This window comes from Epinephelus lanceolatus, chromosome 12, assembly GCF_041903045.1.
Source record: "Epinephelus lanceolatus isolate andai-2023 chromosome 12, ASM4190304v1, whole genome shotgun sequence".
NCBI lineage: Eukaryota > Metazoa > Chordata > Actinopteri > Perciformes > Serranidae > Epinephelus > Epinephelus lanceolatus.
The window spans coordinates 45,389,536-45,414,940 of NC_135745.1; the positions used below are offsets into that span (position 1 = coordinate 45,389,536).

The 25,405-nt window shown below is 40.5% G+C and overlaps 2 protein-coding genes across 6 annotated transcripts; both read left to right on the plus strand.

The window, feature by feature from the left end:
• The first annotated feature begins 787 nt into the window (after positions 1 to 787).
• Positions 788 to 6,748, plus strand: LOC117272289 (inositol monophosphatase 1-like). The gene is made up of 8 exons (XM_033651134.2): positions 788 to 1,730; positions 4,044 to 4,177; positions 4,381 to 4,485; positions 4,598 to 4,643; positions 4,732 to 4,840; positions 4,930 to 5,038; positions 6,007 to 6,158; positions 6,245 to 6,748. Exons 1-8 carry the CDS (start codon positions 1,671 to 1,673, stop codon positions 6,400 to 6,402), a joined length of 873 nt encoding a protein of 290 aa, XP_033507025.1. The 5' UTR covers positions 788 to 1,670; the 3' UTR covers positions 6,403 to 6,748.
• A 234-nt stretch (positions 6,749 to 6,982) lies between these two features.
• Positions 6,983 to 25,351, plus strand: LOC117271953 (inositol monophosphatase 1). 5 transcript variants are annotated; one of them, XM_033650535.2, is made up of 9 exons: positions 6,983 to 7,063; positions 10,142 to 10,223; positions 13,123 to 13,256; positions 13,438 to 13,542; positions 13,848 to 13,893; positions 21,026 to 21,134; positions 21,238 to 21,346; positions 24,847 to 24,998; positions 25,076 to 25,351. In XM_033650535.2, exons 2-9 carry the CDS (start codon positions 10,161 to 10,163, stop codon positions 25,204 to 25,206), a joined length of 849 nt encoding a protein of 282 aa, XP_033506426.1. In that variant the 5' UTR covers positions 6,983 to 7,063; positions 10,142 to 10,160; the 3' UTR covers positions 25,207 to 25,351. The 5 variants fall into 5 exon arrangements, with proteins under 5 accessions (XP_033506426.1, XP_033506427.1, XP_078029615.1 ...); XM_033650536.2 differs by having other exon boundaries at positions 7,042 to 7,063; positions 10,145 to 10,223; XM_078173489.1 differs by lacking the exon at positions 6,983 to 7,063 and adding an exon at positions 7,108 to 7,318.
• The last annotated feature ends 54 nt before the right edge of the window (positions 25,352 to 25,405 follow it).

The window sequence follows — 25,405 nt, forward strand, 5'->3', positions numbered from 1 at the left end:
TCTCCTCCTGTCCCTCTGTCCTCCTCTCCTCCTGTCCACTGTCCTCTGTCCTCCTGTCCCTCTGTCCTTCTGTCCCTCTGTCCTCCTCTCCTCCTGTCCATTGTCCTCCTCTCCTTCTGTCCATTGTCCTCTCCTCCTGTCCACTGTCCCTCTGTCCTCCTGTCCCTCTGTCCTCCTCTCCTTCTGTCCACTGTCCTCCTCTCCTTCTGTCCACTGTCCTCCTCTCCTCCTGTCCCTCTGTCCTCCTCTCCTCCTGTCCACTGTCCTCCTCTCCTCCTGTCCACTGTCCTCCTCTCTTCCTGTACCTCTGTCCTCCTCTCCTTCTGTCCTCCTCTCCTCCTGTCCCTCTGTCCTCCTCTCCTCCTGTCCACTGTCCTCTGTCCTCCTGTCCCTCTGTCCTTCTGTCCCTCTGTCCTCCTCTCCTCCTGTCCATTGTCCTCCTCTCCTTCTGTCCATTGTCCTCTCCTCCTGTCCACTGTCCCTCTGTCCTCCTGTCCCTCTGTCCTCCTCTCCTTCTGTCCACTGTCCTCCTCTCCTTCTGTCCACTGTCCTCCTCTCCTCCTGTCCCTCTGTCCTCCTCTCCTCCTGTCCACTGTCCTCCTCTCCTCCTGTCCACTGTCCTCCTCTCTTCCTGTACCTCTGTCCTCCTCTCCTTCTGTCCTCCTCTCCTCCTGTCCCTCTGTCCTCCTCTCCTTCTGTCCTCCTCTCCTCCTGTCCACTGTCCTCCTCTCTTCCTGTACCTCTGTCCTCCTCTCCTTCTGTCCTCCTCTCCTCCTGTCCACTGTCCTCCTCTCTTCCTGTACCTCTGTCCTCCTCTCCTTCTGTCCTCCTCTCCTCCTGTCCCTCTGTCCTCCTCTCCTCCTGTCCACTGTCCTCTGTCCTCCTGTCCCTCTGTCCTTCTGTCCCTCTGTCCTCCTCTCCTCCTGTCCATTGTCCTCCTCTCCTTCTGTCCATTGTCCTCTCCTCCTGTCCACTGTCCCTCTGTCCTCCTGTCCCTCTGTCCTCCTCTCCTCCTGCCATTGGCTGTGTGTGTGTGAGGGGGCGGGGCTGAGCTCTGATTGGCTGTCAGTTGTATAAAAGCAGAGAGACGTTGAGGAGAGTTGAGACAAATTTTCTTGGAGCTCAGGTACGTCTGTGATGTCACTTCCTCTTTTCTTCTCTCCTGTGAGTCGTCATCACTTTTTTACTTTTTCCTCTTTTTATGTTTTTAGTTTTTTTGTTGCTTCTTTTTATCGTTCCTTTTTCTTTTCACCTTCATCTCTCCTCCTCCTCCTCCTCTCTATTGTTTGTCTTGTCTCTCTCCTCTGACATCATCATCTTCTGTTCTTCCTCTTTTTCATTTTTCATATTTTTATGTTTTTATTTTCCTTCTTTTCTCGTCTCTGCTTTTCTTCCTGTTCTTCATCCTCCTATTCCTCTTCTGTTATCTTTATTCCTCCTTGTCCTGTCCTCCTTCCTCCTCTGGTTTCTGTCGTTCTTTTCCTTTTTTATTTTTCTGTTTTTTTTTCCTTTGTTTTGTCTCCTTCTTCATCGTCTCCTCTCTTCTTCATTGGTTGTTCTCATCTTTGATTTTCCTCCTCCTCCTCTTCCTCTGTGATGTCAGTGTTTCTTCTTCTCTGACAGGAGGTCTCACACCATCATCCATCATCATCATCACCATCATCATCATCATGGCCGACTGGACAGACTGTCTGAACTTCGGCATCTCCATCGCCAAACAGGCCAGTGAGGTAAGCAGCACGCCGACCAATCACAGCGCAGCGCTGAATGAAAAACAACAACACCATAAAATGTGGCGTGACGCCGCTGATGTAAACTTGTTTCACATTTCACAACGCTCAGATTGATAAAAAATCATTTTAATATTTTTCATCCTGGAATTAAAAAAACTTTATTGAACTGTTCAAACATTTAAATCTGATTTTAAACTTTATTATTTTCTAAATGAAACTCTGAAAAGCATTTTGTTGCTGTTTCCTGGTTGAATGACGCGTTTGTTTCCTGTCATTTGGTGGGTTGTTGGAGGTGTCAGCCAATCAGCAGCGACGTGTTAATGAACCAGATTCTGGCTGGTCTTTGTTTCCCAGGATGTAAATAAAGTTTCTTTGAGTCAGTCTGCGTTCTTGTTTGTACTTGTGACACGTCATCAGTCGCAGCCCAAGTACTGTTCCAACTCAGAGTCCGCATCCAGCCAGGTACAGGCGCTCTGCCCGTTCCATCGGGGATGCATCGGGAGGTGACTCGTGTGGACTTCTGACAGCCAGGTATCGCAGAATGCATTTCTCACAGACCAGCGGCAATGGCAGCCGTCCTTGAGAGTTTGTACTCCTGAGTCGAACTTCCCAAGTCTGAAGTCCGAACTTGCCGTACTTGGTATTGAGAAACGCCTAAAGTCTCAGTGCTACAGACTCCACAGGATGTTTAAAAAATGTCAACCAATCAGCTGCAGGCGATGATGTCACGTTCAGGTTGGATAAAAACGTTTAGGAATGTAAAGAGTTTTTGTGTCTTAGCAGCTGACCTTTAAATGACCTTCACCTGGTAACTCAGGTACACACACACCTGAGACACACACACACACACACACACACACACACACGCGTGCACACACACACACACACACACACACACACTCACTCTGTTTACTGACCTATTGTTTGAGCTTGTTGAGTAACGCTGGCTGAATAATGTTTCATCATCACACGTCCTCAACAACAGGTTGACACAGAATCAGTCAAGAAAAAACTCACAAGTGAAGCAGAAAATAAAAACTGAGCTGTAAGGAGTTGAAACTCCTGATGTCCTCTGATGTCCTCTGATGTTCTGTGATGTCCTCTGATGTCCTCTGATGTTCTGTGATGTCCTCTGATGTCCTCTGATGTTCTGTGATGTCCTCTGATGTTCTGTGATGTCCTCTGATGTCCTCTGATGTTCTGTGATGTTCTGTGATGTCCTCTGATGTTCTGTGATGTCCTCTGATGTCCTCTGATGTCCTCTGATGTTCTGTGATGTCCTCTGATGTCCTCTGATGTTCTGTGATGTCCTCTGATGTCCTCTGATGTTCTGTGATGTCCTCTGATGTTCTGTGATGTCCTGTGATGTCCTCTGATGTCCTCTGATGTTCTGTGATGTCCTCTGATGTTCTGTGATGTTCTGTGATGTCCTCTGATGTCCTCTGATGTTCTGTGATGTCCTCTGATGTCCTCTGATGTCCTGTGATGTCCTGTGTTGTCCTCTGATGTCCTGTGTTGTCCTCTGATGCTCTGTGATGTTCTGTGATGTTCTCTGATGTTCTCTAATTTCCTATGATGTTCTGTGACGTTCCCTGATGTTCTCTGACGTCCTGTGTTGTCCTCTGATGTTCTGTGATGTTCTGTGATGTTCTCTGATGTCCTCTGATGTTCTGTGATGTCCTCTGATGTTCTGTGATGTTCTGTGATGTTCTCTGATGTCCTCTGATGTCCTGTGATGTCCTCTGATGTTCTGTGATGTTCTCTGATGTCCTCTGATGTCCTGTGATGTCCTCTGATGTTCTCTAATTTCCTATGATGTTCTGTGATGTTCCCTGATGTCCTGTGATGTCCTCTGATGTTCTCTAATTTCCTATGATGTTCTGTGACATTCTCTGATGTCCTGTGATGTTCTCTGATGTTCTCCAATGTCCTGTGATGTCCTCTGATGTTCTGTGTTGTCCTCTGATGTTCTGTGTTGTCCTCTGATGTTCTGTGTTGTCCTCTGATGTCCTCTGATGTTCTGTGATGTTCTGTGTCGATCGCCATGTTGAGAACTCGTCTGTTCATTACAGGTTGAAACCTTCAGATATCAAATGTTCTCTCAGTTCTTCAGGGACGATTCTGATGTTCAGCCTCCAGCTTTTCAAACGGTCTGTTTCAGCTCTAAAAGTTCTTCGCTTCTGTTTCCAGGTTCTCAGCGGTTCTTTGTAACTTCAGCGCTCAGCATTCACACAAACTGAAATAGCGCCGGTTCTGATCTCAGTTCCGATCAACAGATTATCACCAGTAACACCATCACGTGTCTTTCAGGTCGTCCTGACGGCGTTTCAACTGCAGAAAGATGTGAAACTGAAAAGTTCTCCAGCTGATCTGGTCACAGAGACCGACCAGCGGGTTGAGAAGATCCTCATCTCTGCCATCAGGAACCGATTCCCACAGCACAGGTTCTACTGAGTTCTGCTGAGTTCTACTGTAGGAACAGATTTGAAAAGTAGAACTCCTGCTCTCTCTTTGGTTGATGTATTATGTATTCATGTTCTCCAGGGTTAGGGTTAGGGTTAGACATCAGCTCTGTGAGGTCACACAGCAGACAGGAAGTGAGCAGGTAAAACGTTCCGTTGTTTGACCTCTGACCTTTGACCCCCAGGTTCATTGGGGAGGAATCTGTAGCTGCGGGTGAGCGTCTGGAGCTGACTGACAGTCCCACCTGGATCATCGACCCCATCGACGGGACTGTGAACTTTGTACACAGGTGAGAGGCTCCGCCCACACTGTGATGTCACAGAGTGGAGGGTCACACCTGCTGACATCACAGATCCAGTCAGATGTGTGTTCAGTGTCTGAAGTGTCATTTCCTCTGACAGGTTTCCTTTTGTGGCTGTCTCCATTGCCTTCACTGTCAACAAGCAGGTAAACTCACCTGTTAGGGAGGGGTCAGAGGTCAGGGGGCGGGGCTCAGACAAGAAGTGGTCTGACATGTTGTTGTTGTTGTTCCCAGACGGAGTTTGGGATTGTTTACAGCTTAGTGGAGGACAAACTCTTCCATGCTCAGAGAGGAAGAGGAGCGTTCTTGAACGGAGAACCGCTGCATGCGTCTGCACAAGAAGGTGACAACACACACACACACACACACACACACACGTGACTTCACACATGGTCACTAATTCGTTGTGACTGTTCTGTCTCATCCAATCAGACATCAGCAGCTGTGTGGTGGTGACAGAGATCGGGGCGGAGCGTGACGACCTTGCTTTGTCCACCATGACCTCCAACATCTTCAGGCTGTTGAAACTGCCGGTACACGGGTGAGGCCGGAACACGCCACTGTCAGCTCTGCTGCCAAACATACATGTGGATGTTATTAATACAGTGTTCACGTGTATGTTGTATGTTCCAGTATTCATGTGTCCAAGGCTGGAAATTCCATTTCATTGTTGGAGGGGACCAACAACAAAGTTGCAGTCAACTTTACTGTTGTTACCCATATAAATGGAGCCGGCACGGTCAAACGTCTTTAATAATTATATTAAAGTAATAATAATGTTTAGAACAGCGTCCCTTATCAATACAGTAGCACCTACATAAAGACTTTTAATATGTTCAACCTGCATCACCAAGAATGACCAGCAAGTGGCAATGTACATCATTGTTCTTACTGCAGTGATTGAAAATCAAGATGAAGATCTTGTCATCATATGTTTATGTGGTTATGTGTATGACTGTTGTATTCACACTGAAGATTCAGCTGCGAGGAAAACAAGTGAACAAAACTCTGTCAGGTTACAACTGGTCACGTCTTTTATTGTGTAGAGAAGTAGATCCCGTTCCCCGTTTTTCCAAAGAAGGGTTTCCGCCTATTTGTCGTATGTTCCAGTATCCGTGTGTCGTCACCTCTTTGACATGTTGTCGGCGTGTTTGTCGTATGTTCCAGTATCCGTGTGTCGTCACCTCTTTGACGTGTTGTCGGCGTGTTTGTTGTATGTTCCAGTATCCGTGCGTTGTCACCTCTTTGACGTGTTGTCGGCGTGTTTGTCGTATGTTCCAGTATCCGTGTGTCGTCACCTCTTTGACATGTTGTCGGCGTGTTTGTCGTATGTTCCAGTATCCGTGTGTTGTCACCTCTTTGACGTGTTGTCGGCGTGTTTGTCGTATGTTCCAGTATCCGTGTGTCGTCACCTCTTCGACGTGTTGTCGGCATGTTTGTTGTATGTTCCAGTATCCGTGTGTCGTCACCTCTTTGACGTGTTGTCAGCGTGTTTGTTGTATGTTCCAGAATCCGTGCATTGGGAACGGCAGCGGTCGACATGTGTCAGGTGGCGACGGGCGGAGCTGACGCCTATTACCACATTGGGATGCACTGCTGGGACATCGCTGCATCGGCCATCATCGTACAGGAGGCCGGAGGCGTGGTAATGGATACTGACGGTCTGTACCTGACATGTGATGTCATATCTCACCTGTGAGTACCTGTCGGGGGCGTGTCCTTCTCTTATCGGTCTGTTTGCCCACAGGCTCAGAGTTCGACATGATGTCACGGAGGGTCATCGCTGCCAGCTCCGCCGCTGTGGCTAATCGTATCGCTCAGGTTGTTGAGGCGTTTCCCTGTCGCCGTGACGATGATGACCTGTGCAGATGTGTCTGTGGAGCATCAGGTGTAAACGGCGTGTAGGTCAGCTGACAGGAAGTCTGGCTCAGGTGTTTCTGCTGTGTGTTGTAGCTCCTGGCTGACACCATGAGGACTGGTCTGTTCAGTCTGAAGTCTACTTCCTGAGCTGTGAGGACGCAGAGAGACACACGTTGGACACGTCACGCTGACCCTGAAAACAAATCTGATTTGAAATCAATAAAACTGAATCAATAAAGAAGTCTGATCTGTCAGTTCTCCTCAGTGTGACACATGACACATGTATGTTACAGTCCCCTGTCTTTAACTCTCACACACACTGATGCTTTTCACACGCAACACGTTCACTGGCGAGTCATGAGACAGATGAAGGACAACACACGGACGCTCAGCTGATCTGTGTCTCTGATTAAACACTTTATTTATTAATAAATGTCTCGTTGTCAATCTGTTTTGTGTCTCAGCCCTCCCTGACACACACACACACACACACACACACACACACACACCATGGTTCAATAACAAAAACAAAGACAAAACCAGTTGATGTGAAGGCTGTATATGTCTGTGGACGGAGCTGCAGTGTGAGGATATCACCAGCAGGAGGCAGCACAACTCTGCTGCAGGAGGAAGAAGAAGAAGAAGAAGAACCCGGAAGTGTATGGAGCCGCTGATCCGCAGCGGATCATCATCAGACTGAGCTCAGGTGAGATTTATACTGTTGTTTTATTGTGTTGTTGTTGTTGTTGATGATGATGCTGTTTACAGTTCAGTTCCGGCTCCCTGACGTGTTCAATGACGTAGGTGACCTCTCTGTGAGCGCTGTTCAGAACCGTTCTTGACTTCCCTTCCACCAGACTCCATTCACAAATCTGCTGATTTAAAGACGCTTGATTTATAACGACGCGGCCTGACGTCACGGACAGGTGACGGCTCCCTGACACGTCATCACGTACCGTAGGTGACTTCGGCTTATTAATAATATATCACACAAAACCTTAATAAACCTACAAACAGCTGACCAGACCTGCGGACAGTTCACTGCAACACTCATATTGATCTGTTATCGATATGAATATTGATCTGTTATCGATATTCATATCGATCTGTTATCAATATTCATTGCCTCACAGGGCTTTGATTTGATTTGATTTGATTTATTCACACACACACACACACACCGGTAAATCAACATGCAGGCATGAAGTTAACAGCGTGTGTGAATCAGGAAGCTATTGAAAGCTTTTAGAGGGAGCCTGGGTATTTTGGAAACAAAACAATATACAGTACATGGTAAACTTGGCTAAAAACATCATACATAGCAACAAACACAGAGACGTGAGCTTTCTCGGAGCACATGACTTTAGGACATAACAAAATAGTTAAATATATGAACTTAGTAGTTTGATTTTTAGCATTTTCTTAAATGTAGAGATGGATTTCAAGACTCTAAAGCACTCATCAAACTCGTTCCAGAGCAGCGGACGCCTGCAAGCAATGGACAAGCTAGTACTTGTAAGTCTTCTCTTCTTCCCAGTGATGAGATGTTTTTTCCTGGTGTCATAAGCATGACCAGGGCTGCAGACTGGGACAAGCTCAGACAACCTTAAATTTGTTTTAAGGATTATCTGGAACATCATAGATGAGAGGGCTTGTGGGGGCATTATATTCGGACCAAGACACAGCTCGAATGATCTTTTTTTGAAGACTTTCTAATTTTTTTTTAAATAACTGGGGAAGGTATTGCTCCATATGACATTACAGTAGTTGATATATGGTTCAAACAGAGTTTTGTACAGAGAAAGAAGTGCTGATAAAGGAAGGTGAGACCTTATTTTGAAAAAAAGATTTAGATAATTTGGAAATTAAATGTTCTATATGCAGTTTAAAATTTAAGCACTCATCTATGAGGACCCCAAGGATCTTTGTTGAGGCTACTCGAGTTAACTCCTTATCATTTATTTTGAGTCATATGTGATCCGTATCAGATGGCTTTTTATTGGATAAAAAGACAATGAAATTAGTCTTGCTGATGTTGAGAGATAACTTATTACATTTGAACCAAATATCTATTTTCTATAATTCAGCGCTGAGTAATTCCTGTAATTCAAAAGTATTTGTATGTGATAAAAACAAATTGGTATCATCAGCAAAAATGGCTTTGTGTAGGATTTTAGGAGAATTTACTAAATCATTAATACAATTGATGAAGAGTAATGGCCCTAAAATTGAGCCCTGGGGAACTCCATATTTGATATCCATATTTTGCGATTTGTGGTTATTACAAATTGTTGCCTACTAGAAAGGTAGCTTCTAAACTAGCTATGTGCCCTTCCTCTAATCATGGTTCATGGTTCAATTTCCCCAGTAAAACATCAAAATCAACTGTGTCAAACGCCTTTGAGAGATCTAAAAAGATGCCAACACCACAATTTCCCTTATCAACTGCATCGTTAATTAATCTTTTCAATGAGATCTAAAATAGCCGTACATGTTGAACTCTTTTTCCTGAAGCCATACTGAGAACTAGAGAGAATATGCAGCTTATCCAAATAATCACTTAGTCTATTATACACAGTACTTTAGATAAAGCTGGTAAAACAGAGACTGGGCGGTAATTACTGATATCATTTTTGTCACCAGTTTTGTAAATAGGAATGATTCTGGCAATTTTGGTAATTTTTGGCACAACACCATGAAGTAAAGGCAAATGAATACAATGAGCAAAGTTTTTATAGCTATCAAGATTTTACTGCATATCCCATCAGCCCCTGCTGTATGAGAATTATTCATGTTTTTGATCATTTCTTTAAGTTCTTGTCAGTGATGGACCTAGATGATTGTGTAACTCTGGTATAGGTACTGATGGTCGGAAAAAAGAAGTGTAGAATATTGCTAAAATCATTTGTAATTGTATCATTCTGAGAGATGTCTATGTTAAACTCCCCAAGGAGTATGAATTTATTGTTTTTCCTGTTTACTGCATAAAGGGTTTCCTCAAGTTTACCCATGAAGTCAAAAGGGTTGAGTCAGGTGGACGATAGATTGCTCCAATGATAAGATTATAACCTTTATTAATGTTGATATTGATGAAAAGCCAGTACCAGGTTATCACAAACATTAAACATTAGCCTGGAGTCTGGAGTTTACATACATATACTCCTCCACATGTTCTGCCCAATCTGTTTTTATGGTAAAATCTGAAACCCTCTAATTTCAGAGTATCTATGTATGACTTATCATTTAACCAAGTTTCACTCCCGGCATTAACATCACAATCACACCCAGTAAAGGAAAGTAGAGAGGCTAAGTTATCGTGGTTTTTAGACAGACTTCTGATATTAAGATGCAGCACAGAAAAGTTGTTATGGGCACTTAAAGGGATAGTGCACCCAAAAATGAAAATTCAGCCATTATCTACTCACCCAAATATCTCTGAGTTGTTTGGGGCCAAGAACAATAACTTCAGTTTTGTCTGAATTTAACATCAGGAAATTGGTGCTCATCATGTCAGTGTCTGTAACGACTAACAACCAGTCTGAGCTACATTTTGTCTTCAGCAACTGTGTGTTGAACATGACCAGAGCAAAAAGGAATTGTTCCTGTTGCCATGGTTACCATTGATATGAGAAATAAAACCACAAGAGTTTAAATCAGAATTCTTAGAAGAGAGTGACGCGTAGACTGACGGGTGCGTCACTCAGCGTCAGTCTTTTTTTTTTATCCCTGATTAGCTGGGAAACAGCTCCTCTGCTCCTCCTCATGGTGATCTTTCTCTCCTCAGAAGGAGCTCCTCCTCCAACATGGCCGACCTCTGGCAGAATGCCATGGATCACGCTGTCGCTGCTGCTCGGAGAGCTGGAGAGGTCAGAGGTCACTGTGTGTGTGTGTGTGTGTGTGTGTGTGTAATAGGGCTGGGTTAAAATAATCGATTCATCCGATTCAAATCGATCTTCACTGGAAAGACCTGATATTGATTAATAAAGTCCGAGATCGATCTTTTTTCCCATCGGTGTGTGAAGCTTTAACCCCGTGAATCTCACCGTAGTAAAGGAGCTGCGGTGCTAAGTTATAACAACTGTAGGCTTGAGAAGCTCCAAAGTTACTGCCTCTTTTATCTGTAGCTGGTAGCTGTTACCTATTACCTATTAGCTGTTACCTATTACCTATTAGCTGTTACCTATTACCTATTAGCTGTTAGCTATTAACTAGCTGTTAGCTGTTACCTATTACCTATTAGCTGTTACCTATTACCTATTAGCTGTTACCTATTACCTATTAGCTGTTAGCTATTAACTAGCTGTTAGCTGTTACCTATTACCTATTAGCTGTTACCTATTACCTATTAGCTGTTAGCTATTACCTATTAGCTGTTACCTATTACCTATTAGCTGTTACCTATTACCTATTAGCTGTTACCTATTACCTATTAGCTGTTAGCTATTAACTAGCTGTTAGCTGTTACCTATTACCTATTAGCTGTTACCTATTACCTATTAGCTGTTAGCTATTACCTATTAGCTGTTACCTATTACCTATTAGCTGTTACCTATTACCTATTAGCTGTTAGCTATTACCTATTAGCTGTTACCTATTACCTATTAGCTGTTACCTATTACCTATTAGCTGTTACCTATTAACTAGCTGTTAGCTGTTACCTATTAGCTGTTAGCTGTTAACTAGCTGTTAGCTGTTAGCTATTAGGTGTTAGCTGTTAGCTAGTAGGTGTTAGCTGTTAGCTCACTGTTTTTATGTGTTGATGTAATTTATTTTCGTGCTGCTGCAGCAGCTGCTCCTGCTGTGAGGCTGTTGTGACACTTTTACACACAAACACAGAGTAGGGACGCCGCGGTGCAGACAGGAAGTGAAGATAACTCGAGCTGACGACAGTTTTCTAAAAAAATAATTCCTTGTAAAGTTTGCAGTGTTAGTTCTCTGACAATCTCTTTCTCATACCAGCAAAAATTGTTTTTTAACTGAAATATCTCCAGTCGGATCAAATCGATTCAGGAAATCAGTGGCGACACCCAGTCCTAGTGTGAAGCCCCCTGATCAGCATTAAGTCAATCAGCTCTGAGTATGTTCAGCCTGAGAGAGGTGCGTTCACAGTGAGCACCAACAGACATCATCAGTAGAGTGCAGATAACATGATTCATGATTGATGTCATGTGATGAGGTCATGTGTCTAACATACAGAAACATGTTTCTATCTTAAGTGTTCATATATTTGATTATAATTTATCCAGCTGTAATGTGATGGAGCCCAAACACACTGGGCACAAACTCAACATCAAACACACAGATATTAAACAGACTGGAACTGATCCTGACGTCATGACGACGTGGACACCAGGCTGATGGAGCTATTATGGGATGTTGAGTCCAATAAATGAGCCAGTTCCATCTTTGAATATATGAGACGTCTTGATCAATGACTTCATCATGTGTCCAGGTAGATTCACTTCTCATTAACACTGGGCCTCAACCTCCACCACTTCATTCACTAAAGGACACGCCATGTTTCTACTTCCTGCTACACGTTCAACCTCAGGCTCAGTTACTATGGCAACATACTCCGTGAAGCAAACCTGCTGAGTCACGGGTTTGCTTCACGGAGTATGTTGCCATAGTAACTGACTCGGTTTCACTGAACTGGCTTTGTGAAACGGAAACCTCAGAGTTTCTTCCTGCTCTCTGAAAGAGGGGCCTTGTGTATTCGATGACAGGTATTGATCAGATGCACTGATGTGGTGTATTGATCAGGTGTATTGATGTGGTGTATTGATCAGGTGTATTGATCAGGTTTATTGATGTGGTGTATTGATCAGTTGTATTGATCAGGTGTATTGATGTGGTGTATTGATCAGGTGTATTGATCAGGTGTATTGATCAGGTGTATTGATGTGGTGTATTGATCAGGTGTATTGATGTGGTGTATTGATCAGGTGTATTGATGTGGTGTATTGATCAGGTGTACTGATGTGGTGTATTGATGTGGTGTATTGATGTGTATTGATCAGGTGTATTGATGTGGTGTATTGATCAGGTGTATTGATGTGGTGTATTGATGTGTATTGATCAGGTGTATTGATGTGGTCTATTGATCAGGTGTATTGATGTGGTGTATTGATCAGGTGTATTGATGTGGTGTATTGATGTGTATTGATCAGGTGTATTGATGTGGTCTATTGATCAGGTGTATTGATGTGGTGTATTGATCAGGTGTATTGATGTGGTGTATTGATGTGTATTGATCAGGTGTATTGATGGGGTCTATTGATCAGGTGTATTGATGTGGTGTATTGATCAGGTGTATTGATCAGGTGTACTGATGTGGTGTATTGATCAGATGTATTGATTAGGTGTATTGATCAGGTGTATTGATGTGGTGTATTGATGATGGGTATTGATCAGGTGTATTGATGTGGTGTATTGATCAGGTGTATTGATGTGGTGTATTGATCAGATGTATTGATGATGGGTATTGATCAGGTGTATTGATCAGATGTACTGATGTGGTGTATTGATCAGGTGTATTGATGTGGTGTATTGATGTGGTGTATTGATCAGGTGTATTGATGTGGTGTATTGATCAGGTGTACTGATCAGGTGTATTGATGTGGTGTATTGATCAGATGTATTGATGTGGTGTATTGATGATGGGTATTGATCAGGTGTATTGATCAGGTGTATTGATGTGGTGTATTGATCAGGTGTATTGATGATGGGTATTGATCAGGTGTATTGATGTGGTGTATTGATCAGGTGGTGCGTGGGGCTCTGCAGGACGACAGGAAGGTGATGACGAAGAGTTGTTCGGTTGATCTGGTGACACAAACCGACCAAAAAGTGGAGCAACTCATCATCCAATCAGTGAAGGACAAATTCCCCACTCACAAGTAAGAGGCTCGGCGCCCCTCAGTGATACTGTTACTGATAGTTATTACTACTAGTAATAGTTGTTACTGATACTGAAGTAACGACGTGTTGATAAAGTTTCTTTATTCTCACAAACAAAAGCTCACCGTAAACATGAACCGTGTGTGTGTGTGTGTGTGTGTGTGTGTGTGTGTGAAAAAGGTTCATAGGGGAGGAGTCTGTGGCTGCAGGTGAACCATGCGTCCTGACCGACAGTCCCACCTGGATCATTGACCCAATCGATGGGACGACCAACTTCGTTCATGCGTGAGTTTTTAATTAAACACACATTCGGCAGAGCACAGTGACATAATCACTGACATCATCACTTCATCATCATCTAATCATCATCAGCTGTTTGATCGCAGACATCAGTTCAGTTTTTAAATGTTCAGATCACCTGAATGAAACAAGACTGAATGAACAGTCCTGTGACATCACTAACCACAGTCCTGTGACATCACTAACAGTAACAGTGCTAATTATTAATCATTTGAAAAACACACAACCTTTAATTTTAACTTTTATTAAGTAATAATTGACACCCATTAAAAACATTGTGTCATTAACAGATTTCCTTTTGTTGCTGTTTCCATCGGATTTTCTGTCAACAAACAGGTGGGTTCAATAATTTACACTAAAACCTTATATACATAAAATTAATACTCAAACGACATCGTCTATCGTATGTTGTCAAAAAATAGTGATAACAGGTCGTAAAAAACATTTAAGCATACCATGTCGTCAAAAAAGACCACCAAAAAGGTCATAGTATATAGCCTGTCATCGAAAAATCGGAAAAAAGGTCACATTATAGCATGTCATCCAAAAATCACGTAAAAATGCCATAGTATAGTATGTTGTCCAAAAATCATATAAAAATGTCATAGTATAGCATGTTGTCCAAAAATCACGTAAAAATGTCATAGTATAGCATGTCGTCCAGAAGTCATGAAAAAACGTCATAATATAGCATGTCGTCCAAAAGTCATTAAAAAACGTCATAGTATAGCATGTCGTCCAAAAGTCATTAAAAAACGTCATAGTCTAGTATGTCGTCCAAAAATCATGAAAAAAACGTCATAGTATAGCATGTCGTCCAAAATTCACGCAAAAACATCATTGTATAGTATGTTGTCAAAAGTCACGAAAAAAAGTCATAGTATATAGCATGTCATCTGTTACGTTCCAACTTGTCTAGGAAGTTCAGGAGTAACCGTAATAATTATATAAACAATACATACCGGAGAGGGAAAAATGAAGCGCTGGTAGGATTTACATAAGCCAAATGTTTTATTAACTAAACAAAAATGTAAACTCGAACACAAAACAGTCCTCCAAAAACTGAGGATGATAAGAACTAACTATAAACTGAAAACAGTCCGCTCAAAGGGAGGGACGACAATGCACAATCAATACAACTCAGAAAACACCGGATCTTAGACACTAAATGGAAAATCACTACACACTAACACACTGCGAGGAGGTACACTAAAACACGTGGTGGTGAGACGGTTCCCAGGAACACTAGTGGTCCACTGACAGCCGGCGGCCTCGGTCCACTCTCCCTTTATCCTCTACCTGATTGGCACCAGCTGCGAGGCACCATTCAGGGAACACACCTGCAACACGAACCTGTAACAAACACAAAGACACACACACACACACACATCACAAACTCTACGGCATGTAACATCGTCAAAAAGTCATGAAAAAAGTCATAGTATAAAAATAGTAGCATAGTAGTAGTAGTAGTAGCACAATAGTAGCAAAAAAATATTGAAATGGTTCGAACCTATGAGTTATTTTTAGAAGGATAGTATAGCATGTCATCCAAGGTCATTAAAAAACGTCATAGTATAGCATGTCGTCCAAAAATCATGAAAAAATGTCATAGTATAGCATGTCGTCCAAAAACCATGTAAAAACATCATAGTCAATCAATCAATCAATCAATTTTATTTATAAAGCCCAATATCACAAATCACAATTTGCCTCACAGGGCTTTACAGCATACGACATCCCTCTGTCCTTAAGACCCTCACAGCTGATCAGGAAAAACTCCCCCAAAAAAACCTTTAACGGGGAAAAAAAACGGTAGAAACCTCAGGAAGAGCAACTGAGGAGGGATCCCTCTTCCAGGACGGACAGACGTGCAATAGATGTCGTACAGAACAGATCAGCATAATAAATTAACAGTAATCCATATGACACAATGAGACAGAGAGAGAGAGAGAGATGCAGGTAATAACAGTAGCTTACAACAACATTAATGAAAGTAATAATATTATAGTTATAGTTCTGGCTACTGTGGTACAATATGTTGAAAGTATGTATTAATATCTGGCAGTATACATGTGTGACAATAGTCATATGTGTATAATAACAGTAGAAGTATGACTAATGACTAATGATGGCAGCAGCAGCAGGAGGCATCTGGCAGGACCACGGCAGCAGCACAACCACACACGTCACGCTGTCCAGGCACCGCTGTGATATGAGTTAATCTGAGAGACAGTGGAGCACAAAGGCTCCGGAGAAGAAGCCGAGTTAGTGACATCCAGAATGGCTGAGTTAGCAAGATGCAGTAATAGAATACGAGAGAGAGAGAGAGAGAGAGAGGGAGAGAGAGGGAGCCCGGTGTATTATAGGGGGGTCCTCCGGCAGACTAGGCCTAAGTCAGCCTAACTAGGGGCTGGTACAGGGCAAGCCTGAGCCAGCCCTAACTATAAGCTTTATCAAAGAGGAAAGTCTTAAGTCTAGTCTTAAATGTGGAGACGGTGTCTGCCTCCCGGACCGTAACAGGAAGATGATTCCACAGGAGAGGAGCCTGATAGCTGAAGGCTCTGGCTCCTGATCTACTTTCGGAGACTTTAGGGACCACGAGTAACCCTGCGTTCTCAGAGCGTAGTGTTCTGGTGGGATAATATGGCACTATGAGCTCTCTAAGATATGATGGAGCTTGACCATTTAGAGCTTTATAAGTTAACAGTAGGATTTTAAATTCAATTCTGGATTTTACAGGGAGCCAGTGCAGAGAAGCTAAAACAGGAGAAATATGATCTCATTTCTTAGTTCCTGTTAGTACACGTGCTGCTGCATTCTGAATTGGCTGGAGAGTTTTTAAGGACTTACTAGAGCTACCTGATAATAGAGAGTTACAGTAATCCAGCCTTGAGGTAACAAAAGCGTGGACCAATTTTTCTGCATCTTTTCGGGTCAGGATAGGCCTAATTTTCGCAATATTACGCAGATGAAAAAATGCAGTCCGTGAGGTTTGTTTTAAATGAGAATTAAAAGACAAATCTTGATCAAATATTACTCCGAGGTTTCTTACGGTAGTGCTAGAGGCCAGAGCAATGCCATCTAGAGAAACTATGTCATCAGATAAAGAGTCTCTGAGTTGTTTGGGGCCAAGAACAATAACTTCAGTTTTGTCTGAATTTAACATCAGGAAATTGGTGCTCATCCAAGTTTTTATGTCTTTAAGGCAGTTATGGAGTTTAGTTAATTGATTACTTTCTTCTGGCTTCATCGATAAATACAACTGTGTATCATCCGCATAACAATGGAAATTTATAGAGTGATTTCTAATGATGTTACCTAAAGGAAGCATATATAGAGTAAATAGGATTGGTCCGAGCACAGAACCTTGCGGAACTCCAAAACAAACTTTGGTATGTAAGGATGATTCATTACGAACGTCAACAAATTGAAAACGATCAGATAAATAAGATTTAAACCAGCTTAGTGCAGAACCTTTTAGGCCAATTAAGTGATCCAGTCTCTGCAGTAGAATTTGATGGTCAATTGTGTCAAACGCCGCACTAAGATCTAATAAAACAAGAACAGAGACAAGTCCTTTGTCTGAAGCAATCAGAAGGTCATTTGTAATTTTAACTAGTGCTGTCTCAGTGCTATGATGCACTCTAAATCCTGACTGAAATTCCTCAAATAAATTATTATCCTGGAGAAAATCACACAGCTGGTCTGCGACTACTTTCTCAAGGATCTTTGACATAAAGGGAAGATTAGATATTGGTCTATAGTTGGCTAACACCTCTGGATCCAGGGTGGGCTTTTTTAGTAGAGGTTTAATTACAGCTACCTTAAAAGACTGTGGTACATAGCCTGTTAATAAGGATATATTGATCATATCTAATATATGAGTGTTAACTAAAGGAAAGACCTCCTTAAGTAGCCTAGTTGGGATGGGGTCTAAGAGACACGTTGATGATTTAGATGAAGAAATCACTGCGGTCAATTCTTGAAGAGAAATTGGGGAGAAGCAATCTAAATATATATTAGGTCTTACAGCTGTGTTTGAGGTTAGATAGGTACTATCTGAGGGCAGGAGGTCATGAATTTTGCCTCTAATAGTTAGAATTTTGTCATTAAAAAAGCTCATAAAATCATTACTGCTAAGGGCTAAAGGAATACAAGGCTCAATAGAGCTTTGACTCTCAGTCAGCCTGGCTACAGTGCTGAAAAGAAACCTGGGGTTGTTCTTGTTTTCTTCTATTAATGCTGAGTAATAGTTTGCTCTGGCATTGCGGAGGCCCCTCTTATAAGTTTTGAGACTGTCTGTCCAGATTAAACGAGATTCTTCCAGTTTGGTCAATTGCCAATTCCTTTCAAATGTTCGCGATATTTGTTTTAACTTACGGGTTTGAGAGTTATACCAAGGAGCAAACTTTCTTTGCTTTGTTAACTTCTTTTTAAGAGGAGCTACAGAGTCGAGCGTTGTTCGCAGCGAGCCTACGGCGCTATCAACAAAATGATCAATTTGGGAGAGGTTAAAGTCAGCACGGGAAACCTCTGTTACTGAAGGTATTGGTATTGAATTTAACGACGGAGTAATCTTTTCCTTAAATTTTGCGACAGCACTATCTGATAAACATCTAGTATAGTAACTGTTGCTGAGTGGCGTGTAATCGAGTAAAAAGAAATCAAAAGTAATCAGATAATGATCCGATAGCGAGGGATTCTGTGGAAAGACTTTTAGGTTATCAATTTCAATTCCATACGTCAGAACTAGATCGAGGGTATGGTTAAAACAGTGAGTGGGTTCATGTACACCCTGACTGAAGCCAATGGAGTCTAATGATGAGATAAACGCGGTAGCCAGGGAGTCATTATCAACGTCGACATGAATGTTAAAATCGCCTACAATAATAACTTTATCTGATTTAAGAACTAAACTGGATAAAAACTCTGAGAATTCAGATACAAATTCAGAATACGGGCCAGGAGCACGGTACACTATAACAAATAAAAGTGGCTGCGAGGTTTTCCAGGTCGGATGTAAAAGACTAAGAACGAGGCTTTCAAATGAATTATAGTCTAGTTTAGGTTTAGGGCTGATTAACAGACTAGAGTTAAAAATGGCTGCAACTCCCCCTCCTCGGGCGCTGCCTCAAGGAATGTGGGTATTATTATGACTGGGAGGAGTGGATTCATTTAGACTGACATATTCATCTTGACACAGCCAGGTTTCAGTGAGACTGAGTAAATCAATATGATTATCTGATATTAATTCGTTTACTAACACTGCTTTAGACGATAGACACCTGATATTTAACAGTCCGCATTTAATTCTCCTGTTTTGTCTTGTATGTCATCAAACATAACAAAAAAATGTCATAGTATAGTATGTAGTCCAGATTCACGATAAAAGTCATAGTATAGCATGCCGTTCAAAATTCACTATTAAACATTATAGTATAGTATGTCGTCCGAAAATAACTAAAAAAGGTAATAGTATAGTATGTTGTCCAAAAATCATAAAGAAACGTCGTAGTATAGCATGTTGTCAGACATCACAAAAAACGGTCATAGTGTAGCATGTCGTCCAAAAACCAGAAAGAACGTCATAGTATAGCATGTCGTCCAAAAAAATCACGAAAAAACATCATAGATGCATGTCATCCAAAAGTCATGATAAAACGTCATAGTATAGCACGTCATCCAAAAGTCATGATAAAACGTCATAGTATAGCACGTCGTCCAAAAGTCATGAAAAAACGTCATAGTATAGCATGTCATCCAAAAATCACGTAAAACGTCATAGTACAGCATGGCGTCCAAAAATCATGTAAAATGTTGTAGTATAGCGTGGCATCCAAAATTTACAAAAAAAAAAAGATCATAATAAATTATGTGAAAAATCCACGAAAAAACATCATAGTATAGCATGTGGTCCAAAATCCTGAAAAAACGTCATAATATAGCATGTCGTCCAAAAATCATGAAAAAACGTCATAAAATAGCACGTCGTCCAAAAATCATGAAAAAACGTCGTAGTATAGTATGTCGTCCAAAGTCATTAAAAAAAGTCATAGTATAGCATGTCGTCCAAAAGTCATTAAAAAATGTCATACTATAGCATGTCGTCCAAAAATCATGAAAAAACGTCATAGTATAGTATGTCGTCCAAAGTCATTAAAAAACGTCATAGTATAGCATGTCGTCCAAAATTCACGCAAAAACATCTTTGTATAGTATGTCGTCAAAAGTCACGATAAAAAAGTCATAGTATATAGCATGTCGTCCAAAAATCATGAAAAAAGTCATAGTATAGCATGTCGTCCAAAAGTCATGAAAAAACGTCATAGTATAGTATGTCGTCCAAAATTCACGCAAAAACATCATTGTATAGTATGTCGTCAAAGGTCACGAAAAAAGTCATAGTATAGTATGTCGTCCAAAAATCACAAAAAAAAGTCATAGTATAGCATGTCGTCCAAAAATCACGAAAAAAGTCATAGTATAGCATGTCGTCCAAAAATCATGAAAAAAGTCATAGTATAGCATGTCGTCGAAAAGTCATGAAAAAACGTCATAGTATGGCATGTCGTCCAAAAATCATGAAAAAACATCATAGTATAGCATGTCGTCCAAAATCATGAAAAAACGTCATAGTATAGCATGTCGTCCAAAATCATGAAAAAACGTCATAGTATAGTATAGGGCTGTCAACGAATATTCTAAATTCGAATTTAAATTCGCATGTCGTCAAAAAGTCATGAAAAAACGTCATAGTATAGCATGTCGTCCAAAATCACGAAAAAAGTCATCCAAAATCATGAAAAAAACGTCACAGTATAGCATGTCGTCCAAAAGTCATGAAAAAATGTCATAGAATAGCATGTCGTCCAAAATCATGAAAAAAAAGTCATAGTATAGCATGTCGTCCAAAATCATGAAAAAAGTCATAGTATAGCATGTCATCCAAAATCATGAAAAAAGTCATAGCATAGAATGTCATCCAAAGTCATGAAAAAAGTCATAGTATAGCATGTCGTCAAAAATTACGAAAAAACGTCACAGTATAGCATGTCGTCCAAAGTCATGAAAAAAAGTCACAGTATAGCATGTTGTCAAAAATCACGAAAAAAAAGTCACAGTATAGCATGTCGTCAAAAATCACGAAAAAAAGTCACAGTATAGCATGTCGTCCAAAATCATGAAAAAACTTCACAGTGTAGCATGTCGTCAAAAATCACGAAAACACGTCACAGTATAGCATGTCGTCAAAAATCACAAAAAAACGTCACAGTATAGCATGTCGTCCAAAGTCATTAAAAAAACGTCATAGTATAGCATGCCATCAAAAATCATTAAAAACCGTCATAGTTCTATGTCCTAGTATTGCATGTCATATGTCCTTATGAGAGAAAAATGTTGAAGTAGTATAAGATATGGTAAACATGTCGTAGTGTAACTCATGTTCTGTGGCGTCCATTGTCAGGTGGAGTTTGGGGTTGTTTACAGTTGTCTTGAAGATAAGATGTACACAGCGAGGAGGGGGAGAGGAGCGTTCCGTGACGGAGAACCGCTGCAGGTTTCTGATCAGGAAGGTCAGTCACACAAACGATGGACCTGAACAGTAACAGAATGTGATGTCATCATACGCTGATCCAGTCAGAGAGCAGACTCTGACCTGTGAGTTCTTCCTGTCAGACATCAAACAGTCGATCATCGCCACTGAGTTTGGATCAAACAGAGACCCTGAGGCTGTGGACAAGATCATCTCCAGCCTGAGGAACGTCCTCTGTATCCCTGTCCACGGGTAATACTCTTATTAATAATACTCAGCACTCTCAGTAGTAATACTCACAGTACTCTTATTAATTATACTCACAGTACTCTTATTAATAATACTTAGCACTCTCAGTGGTAATACTTACAGTACTCCTATTAATAATACTCAGCACTCTCAGTAGTAATACTCACAGTACTCTTATTAATTATACTCACAGTACTCTTATTAATAATACTCAGCACTCTCAGTAGTAATACTCACAGTACTCTTATTAATTATACTCACAGTACTCTTATTAATAATAGTCAGCACTCTCAGTAGTAATACTCACAGTACTCTTATTAATTATACTCACAGTACTCCTATTAATAATACTCAGCACTCTCAGTAGTAATACTCACAGTACTCTTATTAATAATACTCAGCACTCTCAGTAGTAATACTCACAGTACTCTTATTAATTATACTCACAGTACTCCTATTAATAATACTTAGCACTCTCAGTGGTAATACTCACAGTACTCCTATTAATAATACTCAGCACTCTCAGTAGTAATACTCACAGTACTCATATTAATTATACTCACAGTACTCCTATTAATAATACTCAGCACTCTCAGTAGTAATACTCACAGTACTCTTATTAATAATAGTCAGCACTCTCAGTGGTAATACTCACAGTACTCTTAATAATACTCAGCACTCTCAGTAGTAATACTCACAGTACTCTTATTAATTATACTCACAGTACTCTTATTAATAATACTCAGCACTCTCAGTAGTAATACTCACAGTACTCTTATTAATTATACTCACAGTACTCTTATTAATAATACTTAGCACTCTCAGTGGTAATACTTACAGTACTCCTATTAATAATACTCAGCACTCTCAGTAGTAATACTCACAGTACTCTTATTAATTATACTCACAGTACTCTTATTAATAATACTCAGCACTCTCAGTAGTAATACTCACAGTACTCTTATTAATTATACTCACAGTACTCTTATTAATAATAGTCAGCACTCAGTAGTAATACTCACAGTACTCTTATTAATTATACTCACAGTACTCCTATTAATAATACTCAGCACTCTCAGTAGTAATACTCACAGTACTCTTATTAATAATACTCAGCACTCTCAGTAGTAATACTCACAGTACTCTTATTAATTATACTCACAGTACTCCTATTAATAATACTCAGCACTCTCAGTAGTAATACTCACAGTACTCTTATTAATAATACTCAGCACTCTCAGTAGTAATACTCACAGTACTCTTCTTAATTATACTCACAGTACTCCTATTAATAATACTTAGCACTCTCAGTGGTAATACTCACAGTACTCCTATTAATAATACTCAGCACTCTCAGTAGTAATACTCACAGTACTCTTATTAATTATACTCACAGTACTCCTATTAATAATACTCAGCACTCTCAGTAGTAATACTCACAGTACTCTTATTAATAATACTCAGCACTCTCAGTAGTAATACTCACAGTACTCTTCTTAATTATACTCACAGTACTCCTATTAATAATACTTAGCACTCTCAGTGGTAATACTCACAGTACTCCTATTAATAATACTCAGCACTCTCAGTAGTAATACTCACAGTACTCTTATTAATTATACTCACAGTACTCCTATTAATAATACTCAGCACTCTCAGTAGTAATACTCACAGTACTCTTATTAATAATACTCAGCACTCTCAGTAGTAATACTCACAGTACTCTTCTTAATTATACTCACAGTACTCCTATTAATAATACTTAGCACTCTCAGTGGTAATACTCACAGTACTCCTATTAATAATACTCAGCACTCTCAGTAGTAATACTCACAGTACTCATATTAATTATACTCACAGTACTCCTATTAATAATACTCAGCACTCTCAGTAGTAATACTCACAGTACTCTTATTAATAATAGTCAGCACTCTCAGTGGTAATACTCACAGTACTCTTAATAATACTCAGCACTCTCAGTAGTAATACTCACAGTACTCTTATTAATTATACTCACAGTACTCTTAATAATACTCAGCACTCTCAGTAGTAATACTCACAGTACTCTTATTAATTATACTCACAGTACTCTTATTAATAATACTCAGCACTCTTATTAATTATACTCACAGTACTCTTATTAATAATACTCAGCACTCTCAGTAGTAATACTCACAGTACTCTTATTAATTATACTCACAGTACTCCTATTAATAATACTCAGCACTCTCAGTAGTAATACTCACAGTACTCTTCTTAATTATACTCACAGTACTCCTATTAATAATACTCAGCACTCTCAGTAGTAATACTCACAGTACTCTTATTAATTATACTCACAGTACTCTTATTAATAATACTCAGCACTCTTATTAATTATACTCACAGTACTCTTATTAATAATACTCAGCACTCTCAGTAGTAATACTCACAGTACTCTTATTAATTATACTCACAGTACTCCTATTAATAATACTCAGCACTCTCAGTAGTAATACTCACAGTACTCTTATTAATAATACTCAGCACTCTCAGTAGTAATACTCACAGTACTCTTCTTAATTATACTCACAGTACTCCTATTAATAATACTCAGCACTCTCAGTAGTAATACTCACAGTACTCTTATTAATAATAGTCAGCACTCTCAGTGGTAATACTCACAGTACTCTTAATAATACTCAGCACTCTCAGTAGTAATACTCACAGTACTCTTATTAATTATACTCACAGTACTCTTATTAATAATAGTCAGCACTCTCAGTGGTAATACTCACAGTACTCCTATTAATAATACTCAGCACTCTCAGTAGTCATACTGACAGTACTCTTATTAATTATACTCACAGTACTCCTATTAATAATACTCAGCACTCTCAGTAGTAATACTCACAGTACTCTTATTAATAATAGTCAGCACTCTCAGTAGTAATACTCACAGTACTCTTAATAATACTCAGCACTCTCAGTAGTAATACTCACAGTACTCTTATTAATTATACTCACAGTACTCTTATTAATAATACTCAGCACTCTCAGTAGTAATACTCACAGTACTCTTATTAATTATACTCACAGTACTCTTATTAATAATACTCAGCACTCTCAGTAGTAATACTCACAGTACTCTTATTAATTATACTCACAGTACTCCTATTAATAATACTCAGCACTCCCAGTAGTAATACTCACAGTACTCTTATTAATAATAGTCAGCACTCTCAGTAGTAATACTCACGGTACTCTTATTAATTATACTCACAGTACTCTTATTAATAATACTCAGCACTCTCAGTAGTAATACTCATAGTACTCTTATTAATTATACTCACAGTCCTCTCATTAATAATACTCAGTACCCTCATTAATAATACTCAGTACTCTCAGTAATAAGACTCTCAGTACTCTCAGTGATAATACTCTCAGTAATAATACTCTCAGTAATCAGTAGTACTCCTGTTGTGGTGTACTTTGTATATTTTTACTCTGGCGGTGTGTTTCAGGGTGCGAGGCGCAGGAACTGCAGCCATCAACATGTGTCTGGTGGCGTCTGGTTGTGTTGAGGCGTATTATGAGATGGGGATCCATATTTGGGACGTCGCCGCCAGCTCACTGATCGTGTCGGAGGCTGGAGGAGTCCTGATGGATGTGGAGGGTAAAGACACTCAGACGGACTCTGTTTTTGCTGATGACTCAGATGGACGAACTAACTGTGAGACATTCTGTCTTCAGGAGGAGACGTGGACCTGATGTCCAGAAGAATCCTCGCTGCCAACAACAGAACCATCGCCGAGAGGCTCGTCAAAGAGATCGACCACTTCAGTCCACCCAGAGACGATGCTCCGCTGCCGCTCAAACAGTAACGACAACACCCCACCAACGGCGCTCCAACGCCGCCGCTCACACAGTAAAGATGATGCTTCGCCGCTGCAGTTCACTGAGGATCTAGCGACAGACTGATGTTACAGATGTTCAGTTTGATGAATAAAGGTTGTCAAGAAAACTGTCTGATGTCGTACCTGTATCTGTTACTGCGGGAACAAAGTGTTACCTGAAGACAAC

What these genes read in the sequence shown, in the direction of transcription:
- LOC117272289 (XM_033651134.2), top strand. Translation starts at nt 1,671, where the DNA reads ATGGCCGACTGGACAGACTGTCTGAACTTCGGCATCTCCATCGCCAAA. An exon ending in ACTGTGAACTTTGTACACAG is followed by an intron (nt 4,486 to 4,597) that starts GTGAGAGGCTCC and finishes TTCCTCTGACAG; the next exon opens with GTTTCCTTTTGTGGCTGTCT. An exon ending in TTGAAACTGCCGGTACACGG is followed by an intron (nt 5,039 to 6,006) that starts GTGAGGCCGGAA and finishes TGTATGTTCCAG; the next exon opens with AATCCGTGCATTGGGAACGG.
- LOC117271953 (XM_033650535.2), top strand. Translation starts at nt 10,161, where the DNA reads ATGGCCGACCTCTGGCAGAATGCCATGGATCACGCTGTCGCTGCTGCT. An exon ending in CTGCTCGGAGAGCTGGAGAG is followed by an intron (nt 10,224 to 13,122) that starts GTCAGAGGTCAC and finishes TGTATTGATCAG; the next exon opens with GTGGTGCGTGGGGCTCTGCA. An exon ending in AGTCCTGATGGATGTGGAGG is followed by an intron (nt 24,999 to 25,075) that starts GTAAAGACACTC and finishes TTCTGTCTTCAG; the next exon opens with GAGGAGACGTGGACCTGATG.